General features: G+C 31.5%; 2 protein-coding genes and 1 long non-coding RNA gene across 7 annotated transcripts in view; 2 read left to right on the forward strand and 1 right to left on the reverse strand.

Moving 5' to 3' along the window:
- Window positions 1–1229: 1229 nt before the first annotated feature.
- On the forward strand, window positions 1230–5761 carry LOC116352129 (cysteine dioxygenase type 1). 2 transcript variants are annotated; one of them, XM_031784445.1, is made up of 5 exons: window positions 1230–1339; window positions 1628–1924; window positions 4743–5053; window positions 5132–5301; window positions 5466–5761. In XM_031784445.1, exons 2-5 carry the CDS (start codon window positions 1674–1676, stop codon window positions 5493–5495), a joined length of 762 nt encoding a protein of 253 aa, XP_031640305.1. In that variant the 5' UTR covers window positions 1230–1339; window positions 1628–1673; the 3' UTR covers window positions 5496–5761. The 2 variants fall into 2 exon arrangements, with proteins under 2 accessions (XP_031640305.1, XP_031640304.1); XM_031784444.1 differs by lacking the exon at window positions 1230–1339 and adding an exon at window positions 1402–1503.
- Window positions 5762–6396: 635 nt separating this feature from the next.
- The window catches only part of LOC116352128 (phospholipid phosphatase 3-like), a 37149-nt gene continuing 29657 nt past the window's right edge, over window positions 6397–13888 (reverse strand). For 3 of the 4 annotated variants that reach the window (XM_031784439.1, XM_031784443.1, XM_031784440.1), the window contains 5 exons: window positions 7848–8143; window positions 7673–7746; window positions 7482–7607; window positions 7193–7367; window positions 6397–7122 (listed from right to left, as the gene is read on the reverse strand). In XM_031784439.1, coding sequence (XP_031640299.1) covers window positions 6955–7122; window positions 7193–7367; window positions 7482–7607; window positions 7673–7746; window positions 7848–8143 — 839 coding nt within the window. In that variant the 3' untranslated portion in view covers window positions 6397–6954. Of the gene's footprint in view, window positions 7123–7192; window positions 7368–7481; window positions 7608–7672; window positions 7747–7847; window positions 8144–9448; window positions 10652–13888 lie in introns of those variants that run through there. The other variant, XM_031784441.1, reaches the window with a different exon arrangement.
- On the forward strand, window positions 6868–8372 carry LOC116352130. The gene is made up of 2 exons (XR_004202261.1): window positions 6868–7398; window positions 7470–8372. It is a non-coding gene; the product is annotated as an uncharacterized LOC116352130 (long non-coding RNA).

Here is a 13888-nt window from a genome sequence, read left to right on the forward strand (position 1 = left end):
TTTTTACTCATTTTTTGATCGACTTTTATTTTTAATTTTTTCTTGATTGAGTATTATTTTCACAGAACTTTATGATTGAGATTTTTTTTAACTTTCTACCATTATCTACTTTTATTCTAAGCGGTTCATTTATAAATCACACATTGTTGAGAAAGTGAGAGCCAATCAAAACTAAAAACAATATGCTCTTTATTCATCAAAAACACTTTTGTGTCCGAGATGTATGCGTTGAAATGATCATATACAAATCGCCATCGTAAGCATTACAAACGGTCGTCACATATATTTGAAATTGATATTTGAATGTATTCGACAAAGATGCAAGTGGCCAATAGAGAAGCTTGACGCATATTTTATCAAACAAAATGCATAATCAATTGTCACGGGATTAAATGAAACAAACAAAAAAGAATTAAATTGCGCTGCTGGGAAAAACGTGCAAGCAAATATGTGTATATATAGACGTTTGTTATCGCATAAAACACAGATCGAAACGGAAGTTGTCGAAGAAAACGAAAAAGAAGAAGTAAAAAAACTGGTACATAAAGCACTACATGGCAGATTATGATGATGATGAACATAACCAAAGTGTGTGATACGGTCGGTCATCACTGCACTCATAGCGGGAGTGAATGTGTTTGATGATTCGACGCAAATCAATCTTCGGCTTGCACATACATTAGTTCGACACATACGACATCACACCATTCCAGTGTTCAATAGTTGCTTCGGTGATAGTGTGCGAAACCGTTGATTGCGATTGATAATCATGAGAAATGAGTTTAAATGTTAAAATTATTATTGCTAAATGTTGATGTAACTATAACTCCAGTAACGCTGATTCGACTGCTTCTGTTTTTTTTTTTTTTTTTTTTTTTTCATTTCTTGATCGAACCCTCGACAATTTCGTTCATTTTTATATTTTTGTTTGTTTTTTTTTTTTCATTTATTTCACATAAACATTGTGCTTACGCACGTTCACAGCCTCTTTTAACTGCCAATCAACACATACACGCATTTTTATCTCTTGAGTTGCTGTCGTGTGTCTCTCTCATATGTATGTTTTTTTTTTCTATTTCTTTTTGTATTTGAAACCAAAATATGAAAAGAGAAAAATAGTCACATGGATTTTCTACGTTTTGTATATTTGTAGTTACATATGTATACCATGTACTTTTTAATTATTGCTTGTTGTTTCTTCGTTTTCCCTACATACACTTACTGCTTCCGAATCGATTTGCTTCGTCTTTTTTCCTTCTTCAGCGGCGGTTGTTGCTGTTGCTGCTGTTGTTGCGGCTCGTGATCGATGCAAAAAGTGGCCGTGCCTCATTTTAAATAAGTCAGTTGGTGTTTTGATCTTGAATAGCAACCACAAATTTTCTACATTCATTCTCTTTCGCTAATCTCAATAGCGAATACACCGTTATAAGTCGCAATCGATTATTTTCATTTTCAACGAACAATACATTTTACATAAACCGAAATTGGATATCGATTTCAAAAGTTGTCATTAGACATTTTTTTATTATTGTTTCAATCAAGTTTATTTATTTATTTTTTTAAATTAAACTCGAAAGTTCTGAAAATCACAAAAAAAATTTGTGTGTAAATTCTTAAATCATTCCAGTTTAAAAAAAAGACAAAGAAAGGAACGGAAAAAATAAATTGTGAAAATGATGCAGGAAGTTAGCGAAAACGGAAACAACACAGAACAATACCTTCGTGAATTGACCAAGTCTTTTACTGGTTTAGAGAAACCATTAAAAAATGCCAAATCACCAGCTACATTGGACGAACTCATTGCCGAACTACACGAAGTTTTCAAATCAGATCGAGTCAACATTGAATATGTTAACCATTTGATGCTTAGCTACCGATCCAATCCAATCGAATGGAAAAAATTCGCTAAATTCGATCGTTACAGGTATGTTTAATTTCATATCTATTTACACCAGATTACATCTCATTTTAAAGCATCAATTAGATTTTTGCAAAATAACATACAATAAAACACAACATTTATGATTGTGTTGATGATTTGTTGTAACACAAGTATCAAGGACACTTTTGGGTAACAAAAAAGGTTAGAAAAATCAAAACATGTATAAATACGTTAAAATCCTTCGACATAATATCAATCGCAACATTTGAGCCGATTAGAGCAAACAATCATAAAAACAAATTATTATTAGTAATAATTTATTACAATATAAAGTTCTATTATGGACAATGTCTAAATTCACACACGCTCTACCTCTAAAATTAAAAAAAAAAAACGCGCATATCAAACTAGACATATAAAAGTACATCGCGCGTGATTGAACACTTATTCACACACAAAATAAAGTTAAAGTTCACTGAGAAAAAAACATGAATGAAATGATAACAGATGTATTTCAAATCCATTTCATAAACTAATAATGATGCGTTGTTAATCGCTTTAATTTGTACGAATTCATCTTAATAATCGATTAATTAATAATATTTCCTTATTGATTTAAAAAAAATCACATAAAATGTGAGAGAAAAAAATGAGCACAACTTATTCAAGTCAAAAATGGTATCGAATTAGATGACGTATGATTTGTATATTGAAAATAAATTGAAACCTTAAATAACTTGCGTATACAATTGATTGTTTTTGGAGCGCAATTTATTTCTTCTATTAAATCGACTTCATAAATCATGAAAAAAAATGGCGAATTTATATTCTTTTAATCACTTCAAAACAAGATTTTGTTATTCTTTATTTGAGCTTCGATTATCAGTTGATTGACTGTGCTAATCAAACGACGTGCAAAGATGCTCATTTGCAAAAAAATATTTTCGTACGCGATTAATATACTCATATCGCTCGTTCAATTGATTAATTATGAAGCTATGATGAATTTTTTTCAAAAATTAATTATCACATTTTTTGCATCATTTTTCACCTCACGTTTTGATTATGACGACGAACTTTTTTCGAAAAAAAAAAAAAAATCTAGTCACGTTTACTCATTGAATTTTGCAAAAAAAAATATCTTTGTTTGTAATCAGTTTTTTTGTGTTTGTTTACATTTTTAGAAATCAATTAGCCGTCTGTTTAATTCGGGTTCAACATTTTCGAAAAACTTTCTTTTTCGTTCTTTGATGAATTTCATTTTTTTTTTTTTTTTTCAAAATTCTCAGCTTTTTGAAAGTTTGACTAGACAATATCGCGGTTAAACTCGATTTCATTCCAAACCGGTCACGGATTTTTTTCTTCTTCATCAAACGCTTCGATTTGCAAACTGAAATTGAACGGGTTCATTTTGAAAAATAGTCATTTGCTTTTTTTTAATGGAGTGAAATGCTAATCAAGTCACGTTTTGCAAAACACATAAAATAGCATAGGTGAAAATTTGACGTTTTCATGTTCGATTTTTTTTTTCTATATTTTGAAATTAAATTTTGAATGAAAGTGATTGACATTTTTTCAAACATAGAACTAGTCTCCGCACGTTGACACTAATGTTGAATTTTTTCCGAATATAATGGGTCGCCGTATGCGTTATAAATTCATTGGAAATTCCAATTTTGAATTTCGTCACCATTTATGTATACAAAAAACGTCATAGGTTTTTTTGGAGAGTACTATCGAAAACCTTTCATGATGAGAAAAACAATTTGTCAAATTTAAATGAAATACAATTGATGTCACAGATTTATGGAGGGCATCATATTAATCGATTTATTTTTAAAAATAGACGATGATTTGCCGTATATTTGTTTCCAACTCAAGTTAAAATGTTATTTGAATGATTAAAACCAAGCGAATGTTGGAAATTAAATATTTCGGGTATTCTATGAATTATAGACCCATAAACATTTTTTATGACACATGCTGATCGTTCGTGATGCAAAGTAATTAAACGTTATGGGAAAAAAATACACATCTTGCTATAGGTTATCAATCACGTATCCTGATAAGAATGTTTATTAGAAAGGTCTATTGAAATAACAATATCTTCATCCGCATCATTTTGTTTTCGGAGTGTTATACAACAAAAATTGCGACTTTGAACGATTAACCACCATTGAATAATAGATTCGCGATTTGAGGGAAACTTTTCAAATATATGTTTTTTTGTACAAAAATAATACATAATACTGTTATTATTTGAAATGTCATTGCATTTAATATTACTCATTAAGAGGACGAACCCACAGTAATTGTCTAAACTAGATCCTGTGCACATGATATTTTTGGATTAAACTGATCTGGTATATATGAGATTGCTTCAGACGGATAATTGTGTTCTTTATGGGTTACTTCATTAAAACCCATAAATAAATGCAAGGGGCTAATGCCTTCTTGCAAATACCGCAAAAAACTGGCGAATACCACCTTTTATGGCTGATTTATCACACAAAATGCACTAAAGTATCTGAAAAATTTTGTGCAACCATCCCTATCGAATACGTCAGTGTGTGCACTTGTACGTCAATGGCTTATTCTTGTTGCTACAACAAAGAAAGCAGACATAATAAATAAATAAATGTTGAAAACTGAAATGTTGTTCAACTCAGTTCATTGTATCTGTTTTGTATGATTTCCGAAATTTTTGTTAATGAATTCTAAATTTGCGACAAAAAAATTATGAAATTCAAAAAGAATTACACACCCAAAAATAACTTAATAAGGAAAATAGTAAAACTTTCTAATGTTGTGCAAAAAAAAACTGATTTATTGATTCGTTGTTCTTTCGATATCTTTTCAGATATACACGAAATTTGGTTGATGCAGGCAATGGTAAATTTAATTTGATGATCATATGTTGGGGTGAAGGACATGCATCGGCCATTCATGATCATGCTGATTCGCATTGTTTTATGAAAATGTTACAGGGTGAATTGCGTGAAATTCGCTATGCATGGCCAAATAATGAAATTGGCAATAATATAGAAATTAACACGTCAGCCGATATTTCGAGTAAAATTGGAGACGATTGCAACAATGAATACAATGGCAGCGAACTACAAGAACTATCTCGAGCTATTATGGAAACCAATAGTGTTCACTATATAAATGGTGTGTGACATTTTCATCAATCATTCTTTTCGTTTATATTTTATTTTAAATTGAATTTATTTTTTTTATTGTGAATAGACACACTTGGATTACATCGCGTTGAAAATCCCAGTCATACGGACGGTGCTGTTTCATTGCATTTATATTGTCCACCATACGATGCGTGTTCAATATTTAATCAAAAAACTGGAAAAAAGACTAGATGTACGGTTGAATTTTATAGCAAATACGGTCAACGACGATTCAAGGTGAGTGCATTTCAATGTTTGTTTTATAAGGGTAGAAAAAAGCAAACCTTTACCTCACCTTAGTTGCTAAATGCATGCATCAAAGTAAAGTTTTAGTGTTATCTTTCTCTTTACAATTGAATCGTTCAATTTTTATCAAAAATTTTTTTCTTCCACGTTCCCAGGACTCTGTCATAACTGCTGAAGATAAATGAATTTATTATTCATCATTTTTTTAACTCGATGAACATTCATTGATTGACGTATTTTATGGCTGATATGATAAAAAGAAAAAAACCGAGGAGAAAATAAAACAAAAGCAACCTTATAAATTTATACGATTTGGTTAAACTGAATCAAAGTTAACCAATCATCCAGTGAATGATTTTTTTTATGTTGTGCGTGTGTTTATACGATTAACTTGTTTGTCGAATACTTGAAATGAAAAATGAATAAACGCTTAGACTACATTTAAAATGAATGCATTGTGTTTTTTGTTGTATTCAAATAGAATGTATGTGATTAGTTTACAGCGATCGTTTAGGTCGATCGTGTAAATAAAAACGCCCAAATGTTTTCTAAATAGAAAAATTCACAAAATAATGCACACACAAATTTGGTCTAAATATGTTTTTTTTTTTTTGATTTTAATTATAAATAATCCAATGTTATCACATTAATTAAATATTTATATTGATAAAAATTAAGCAAGAGAAAAATGTGGTTTATGTAATAGCGTACATTTGTTGTTTCTTCTTGTTGTTTTTGCGAGATTGAAATATCAAAATTTTTATTTGATAATAATATTTGTATATTTAACTTAGCTAATAATTCGTCTAGTATAACATGATGCTAATACAGCAACATTAAATATATCGTTTGAAGTTGTATTTTTGTTGTTTTTGTTATTCTTGTCACTGGTTCCGAAATGTTTGGACACATATCATTTGCAGTTTGATTGAACTTGAGATTATTATTAATCGGAATCCGATTGTCCATACAGTTTTCATTTTCGGTGTCATCATTGAAATAAAATTGAAAAAATAAAATAAAATAAAAATAAACGGCATTCAAGACAAAATTATTGATTGATGCAATGAAAAAGAAAATGTAATGTTATTGTTTAAAAAAAAATCAATTTACTTTGTTTTATTATCGAGTGTTTCTTATCGTTTATGAAATTAAATAAATTATATTTAGAAAATAAGGAAACAATATTAAACATATTTTGTAGCCGCTATTGTTCAATGCTCGATGAATTGCTTAGAAAAATTTTCGAAACAATAATCAACTTAAACAAGTGAACAAAAGCATGTGTAGTTATCAAAATCACTCTAAAACACCTTAAAACTACGTATATACTGTCGCTTGTTGTGTTTTTTTTAGATAAAATCTCATTAGTTTATATCATATCTATTTTTCATTAATGTTTTCTCTGTTCGCTCTTTTTGTCGAACCCTTTCAATTTGTTAAATTAATTGAACGCATTTTCACTTCACATAGTATTAGACGTTGACTCAATATATTGGCCTTTTCTTCATTGCTCTCTGTCTCATTTCTCGATTATTATTTTTTTTTGCAGACTCCAATAAAATTTCATGCATATATGTGCTAAATCGTAACAACCGAACGAAAAAAACAAACAAAAAATTAAATAGCGAGTTCGAGCTTCATTTATGGGACCACGACATGATTCAAATTTAATTCATCTTTGGTTCTTTCGGTTAGCAAACGACGAACGCTGACGCTGGTGTGCCGATGATCAATTGTGTTGCCATTTTGCATCATTGGCTCAACATTCGGCGCCTTTTTCGTTTGGAAGTTTTTGCACAGGAAAATGCACTATTTTGAAGAGAGAGAGAAAAATTTGTTCATCAAGTCATAATGGAATTTGATTTTTCTCTTTATTTACCACAAGGGAAGCGAACACGATTCCAATTTTAGCTCCGGCCAAAACATCCCACCAATGATGTCGGTGATCGGTGATTCGAGAAACTGAACAAAGGAAAGCATACAACAAAAATACACATTGAAGAGTTGGTATCAATAATTTGCTCCGGATTTTTGGTGTACGCATCTGAAGATACCTATATGCAAACGAGAATAAAAAAACAATAAGTATATATTGTTAAAGCCACATTTTTTTTTTGGTTTCAAATAACAAATGGATTCATTTTCGTTTTCATCAGAAAAGAACCTACCAAATTAAAAAGATCGCTTCGTAAAATGATGTCGATGAATGACCGGACGGGAATGATTTTGATGCATCGCGAACAAACCACGAACTGTCAATGTCATTGGTGCATTTGTAATCAATAACATATTGTCTAAATAAGGAAAAGAGCGTACATTAACTCATAATTTTTTTTTGTTCGATTAATGTGTAATTTACCCTCCGGTGCAGGTTTGCAAAGCATCAGGCCGGCATGTATCCAAGAAATGTGGTCTTAGTTCACCGAATAACACCTGTTCATAGAAAGAAAAATTGCGCAAACAATTAAAATGTGATAAAAACATTGTGACGTCGAATCATAAACCAAATCAACTTCGTCGAGTCTCGTACTCACCTTGATACCATCGATAACGAACAAATGTAAGGTGATGCCGTATAAAAATTCCTTGAACCATCTCCATGCCCGTCTTGCCGATTCAATGAATCGTGACGACTTCATTGATACTGGTACAAAGTAGCATGCCTCACATATCCATAAAATTGGATAAATTAATAAAACGGTAAATAGCAATGCCCCCGTTGTAACTGTTTCTCCATTATATTGCATTGCAATGGAACGATCATCACAGTAAAAACCGCGTTTCACATGCGGAAAAATGCCCAATTCAATCACGAGCAACCACAAAATGACTGCAATAAGAATAGAAAGATAAAAACAAAGATGGTTAAAAAAATCGAAGAAAAAAAAATGAAACAATCAATATTAACTGATAATAGAAGCAACCATAAGATGCAACGTCAATGAATTCATCTTGTAAATGAGATTTTTCGTAATCGTTTGTTTAACTATTGGAATGTAATTTTGTAATGTTGAAAATAAAATGCAAACAAATGTTGTTGGCTCATTCATTGCAACGAATACTCTCTTTCATCAACAAAAAAGAGCAGAATACCTAAGGTGCATGAAATTGTGGCATTCATTTGCTTGAATCTGCTGTTTGTTTTTATTTTTTTCAGATTACGTTTCTATTATTTATTTATGTTTTCCTAATTATCGAGTTTCGTTTGAATTCTCAAATAAAAGACTGGGATGTAACGTTACCATTTTGATATCGATTTCATTGTCTAACTACTTTCAAACTGTTGTATTGTTCTTATATAGTTTTTATTTTTGTTATGCGACCATCGCGCGCTTTCTTGATTATTCATTTTCTTATTTTGCTGACGAACAACTGGATGCAGTCACATCGAACGAATGCGCAAAATGAGTGCACGTTCGAGCCCAATAATTGAATTAAATATTTTGAACTATTAAGATGTATATTGAATGTATGTGAAATGACTCAATTGCAGCCGTTTATGTATACAACAATCAATGGATGAATACGGACAAGTGCTGTGTGATAAAAGCAAACACTAGTTCAATGCCATCGTAAATAAATGTTGTGGTGCCGGTGAATAATAACACCTAATCTTCTTTTTTTTTAAATGACGCCTTAAGAACGTCATTACATATGTTTTCTTTCTGCAATGTGGCAATTAAACACAAACAATCGGTGTTGTAAATATCGCAAACATTTGTCTTATGACATAATTTACGATGAAATGTAACCGGTTCCTTGTGAAGTAAATTTAATATTAATTTGACAATGTGATGATGAAAAATGCATTTTTTGTTGTAATTTTTCATCGTACATGTATCAATTACTTAATAATGTGTTTGTGTTTTTATTTTTCCTACATGGCTATCAAGTGACGTCACTGCGTTTGTTTTTCCTCAATCGATGCACTCTCTGTTTTCAATCTGATCATAATGCACATGTGACATTGTTCATATATTGCAGATGTGTCAACACAACAACGATCTTGCATTTGAACTACTTTTAGTTTGTTTTTTTGTTTTGTTTAGTTTAATAAATGCACGATGATGAATCCGAATGTTTGAACACAGAATCTCGATAAATAAAAACTTTGAAGAACAAAAATGTTACTCACCAAACCAAAGTCGATTCGATATTCTCGATCGTTTATCATATTTGTAATCGCGGTAAAATTTTAATGGAGCATAAAGAAAGCCTAAAATTATTATCACTGTTTTAGTAGCAAGCATATTTTGTGCGTGTGTTTTCTTTTTCTCGTTGTGCAAATCAAACAAAACTACACTGAAATGGTAGCGTGGCAAGAAAGTATTACAATTGTAATGCTTGATTAATGTCAATTAACACATAGAAACCGTTGTTCAACGTAGATTTGTCTTCCTTTGACTGAACCTCGTCTCTTTCTAAAACCAAAGTTTTTGTGAATACTTTTTTTTTCCTTCATCCAACAACCTTATTTCCACTTCGTTTATTTATTTCTCTTACTTATTGTTCAGACACAATATGTGGATATCTCTTTTGTTAACAGAAGGTAAGAACTCAAATGTTCACCGTTAATTGTTGCCATGAATTGATCTTTGATACAGTTTTTGTCATACAAATGTGTAATGCTTTTTTTGACTTTTTTTCTTATTTTTTTTTTAATCTTTTATCTATCACATCAATTCGCAATGATTTATTATTCACAAGATAAGCGCCAAAACAGCAACAATAACAACAACAATGACACTCTATTGACACACATTAAGTGGATGTATAAGGAAGACACTCTACTGATTCAATGTAAAAAAATTAAAAATTTGCAAATCTTATTTCACTGTAAATATTGCGGCAGCGGCATCGGAATGAATAAATCAACAAATATGATTTCTCAAAAAAAAATTGACTTCCGCCACAATAAGATGTGCACGCGCTCGCGCACATAAATTTGAACTAAAACAAATCAAACAGATGCGCCGTGGAAGTGTGTTACATTAGAATCGATCGATGTAAATAAAGCGTTTAATGAACAAATTTTGAATGTCAAGTGCAACAAAATCGAATATTGTCGTTTGATCGCGTGCCAAAATACGAATGTTGCCAATTTAAAAACGTTTTAGCACGCGCATAGAGATCAAATGACCCCTATTTACATCCACAATATGTAAATCAGCGCCAACTTTCCAATGTTTTGTCACAACGAATCACTGAATTGAATGTGTCGATGACTGTAAACAGAACAATATTCTGAGAATGTAGGTTTGGTTTCGGTATTAAAATCGATTGAATTTTACTGATAAAAACAAATTGCTTGCTTCATTCCAAACCGAAACATCAAATCAAATATCTCAGAATGAATATCGACCGACCCAGTCATGAATTGTGTACCTATTATGGCGAATCGGTGTGATCAAGAGAGAGAGGGAAATTAAATGCACGCACACTACAATTCATAAAAGTGATAAAAATATAACACTCAAACAATAATGCTCTCATATGGTGGCGTCGACGTCACATCATCTGACTGGCAAGACAAACGAAATAGAAGAAGAAAGAAAAACAAAACACACACACAAGTCGATAATTTCTCACCGGGAATAGTGTCGAATATCGAATGTTTTTTCTTCATGTTTCGCATGCCGTCTTTTCGTTGTACTCATTTCTCTTCCGAAATTTTTGTACACGGTGAATCATACGGTAAATACACACTTTCACACAATCATACGATATTGTATCGTTTTATGTTATTGTTTTTTTTATGTATGAGTATGAATGAATGAGGTGGCTACTAGACGATTTTTTTTTTGCTTTACGATAGAAGAAATTTCAATGTAGTGAAACACGTGCATACTTAATCGTACCATATGTAAATTCCTCAGCCAACATCGTACGATAAAAAAAATAAAGAAATACACCGACACTGAATTGAATTTAATGATGAGCATGTATGTTTATCTTTTGATCATTGTTGCTCTTATCATCAATGTATTTCAATTGTTTATGTCTGTAAAGTCGCATGTACATATGTTATGACTATCTAATCAACTGTCATATTCCAGATGGTTTAGAATGATTAAATAACAATTGAAACTAGTCAAATTTATATCTTTTTGTTCGGTTGAGCAAAAATGTATCTCTTGAAAAATCTATTATAGCTGAATCAGGAAGGTGACTGGAGATTTTGGTCAAATATTCATTAATCATCATCTCGTTGTTTTATTCATAATTTCCAGCTCCATGGTTCAGTCATAGTCTTGTATGCATCACAAAGTGGTGACTAATACAATGTTTGTAACTTACAAACTAACATTTCGGAACCGATATTCTGACTAATTCGCCTGAAGTTATGCTATTTTTTTCTCACATTTCCCCTTCAGAGGGGAATGGTGTTGTTTCAGTATCAGCCAAATTGATATATCAACAACGAATTTCAACGAACATTTTTATTGCTTTACATTTGTGAAATATCGAACAGAATTTGCGGAGAGAATGTAAATGATTACCGAACATTCGGTTTCAGGGAAATAACCGAGAATTTATTCACTATCAATATATGAAAAAAAAAAATTGCATATTATCAAATTAGGCTAAAAATAGACTATTTTCAAATAGAATAATCAGTGATCGTTCGTGACAATACTTTTATATTTAGCCATATTTATAAAGGATAATTCTATAACAATAGAAAATAGAAAGAAAATCGAGCCAATGTAGCGTCATTGTGACGGAATTAAATTAGCTTGCACTATTTTTTGTTGTTGTTCAGAAAACGCATTAAATGATAGCGCAAACGTTGACTATTCATCGATGTCTGAATGGAAATAATGTAATATCAATGATATTTTATCACTTAAATGATAGCAACTCAGTTAGGTACGCCACGTGATTCAAACGCTTATGGCATTTATGCAATTTCAATTCCGTCATTGGAGTAATTCACGCCATAAATTCACCCGTATTCATATCCAAGCATTTGCCGAGCTGGTGGCTAATGTTGTTGGGCTTATTCATATAATTTTTTTTGGTTGTATTTTGGATAGCGCATATGAAATGCAAACGCACAAGTGAATAAAGCTATAACGAGCCAATAATAATTTGGAATTTGTTGTTTTGTATATGTGTGTATTTACATCCACAAAAATCGTTCCGTTGCACTGTTGGATACATGTTTCTATTGCTTCATTTCATCGGTCATCCATTCTTTTGGCTTAATGGAATTCATAACTCACACGATTATAGGTGTACAAGACTCCTTACCAATCAACCAAAAACTAAACCGATTGCGCTCACACAAAAAAAAACACACACACACACATACGACATTTAAATAAATTGGCGCGTGCATTTGCAATGATCTAAATCCATTATATTCAAATTGTAACGGTATTTTGAAGAGTCATTTCTTTTATGCATTTCCTAATGGGCAACAAATATGGAAAATAGCTTGGATTTGTGTAGAAGAGAAAGAAACAACGATATATTTTCATTTTGTCACTTTGTTTTTTCGCTTGCTCGCTTATGAAGCTGTAGAAGTTTTATGGCTTTTTAAAAATCTATATTTTCAACTGACATAATCGTGATTCAGTGAATTAATGGAGGCAAGAAATCTACATAGCTCAGAAACACCCAATGCGCATAGCAAAATGCACTTTTTTTTCTTCTTTTTTTGGTGGAAAATTTATTTATGCATTTTAAAATTTGCATTGTCTAATGTTATTTATGTTACCTTTTAGTGGTTTTTTGAAGAAAATAAGAAAGAAGAGAACTGGTTTCTATTTATCATTGTTTAACATTTATTTATTTTCGATGTATAACCAATGGTCACTCCATGATGCATATCGTGTGTGCAGTGGTTTCATTTTATTTCGGTGCATTTTCGAGAGATGATCGACAAGAGCCACACGACTGACAGCGTCACGGAAGTTTTTTTTCGGAATAGAAGACCTCATAAAACATTGAATCGAATGACATTACCATATAAATGTTCAAAGAGATTAGTGTCAATTTCTCAAGCCACCCCACCCACCACCACACACACACAAACAAAAAATAAATCTCATTTCATACCGCGAAGGAAAAAAATAATTTTTTTCTCTGATTGGACGAACAACCAAAAAAAGAGAGCATCGAATGACTTTTCCCATCCGAAATCGTTGTAATAATAAAAGCATCTTATATTGCATTATCTATAATGAAAATTAATCGAAAATATATGGAATTGTCATGTGTTGTCAACTGTCTGTTCTGTATCTATGTGATGTTGTCTGACTTTTTTTCTATTTCGAACCGGTTCGCCCGAAAAAGTCGAAGTGTTGTCTTTATTGAAATTAGTCGAGCTAAATGGATTAGCCGGTTGGAAAGAATAAAATACATTTGTATACATGATGTTTGGAATTTATTATTGTATATTATTTATTTTTTTGGCGTGTTACGGTGCGCGCACATTTTTCCATATATCATCCATTCTCGAATTGTGCATTGTGCGTCGGCCAGAATAACAAACGCACATCGTTAAGGCTGTTCATTGAACTCCGAGGCCCCCGAGATTTGTGATGTATTGTGAGCTGCATTGTCTCTT

This window comes from Contarinia nasturtii, unplaced genomic scaffold, assembly GCF_009176525.2.
Source record: "Contarinia nasturtii isolate CC-2019 unplaced genomic scaffold, AAFC_CNas_1.1 Cnas_scaffold_187, whole genome shotgun sequence".
NCBI lineage: Eukaryota > Metazoa > Arthropoda > Insecta > Diptera > Cecidomyiidae > Contarinia > Contarinia nasturtii.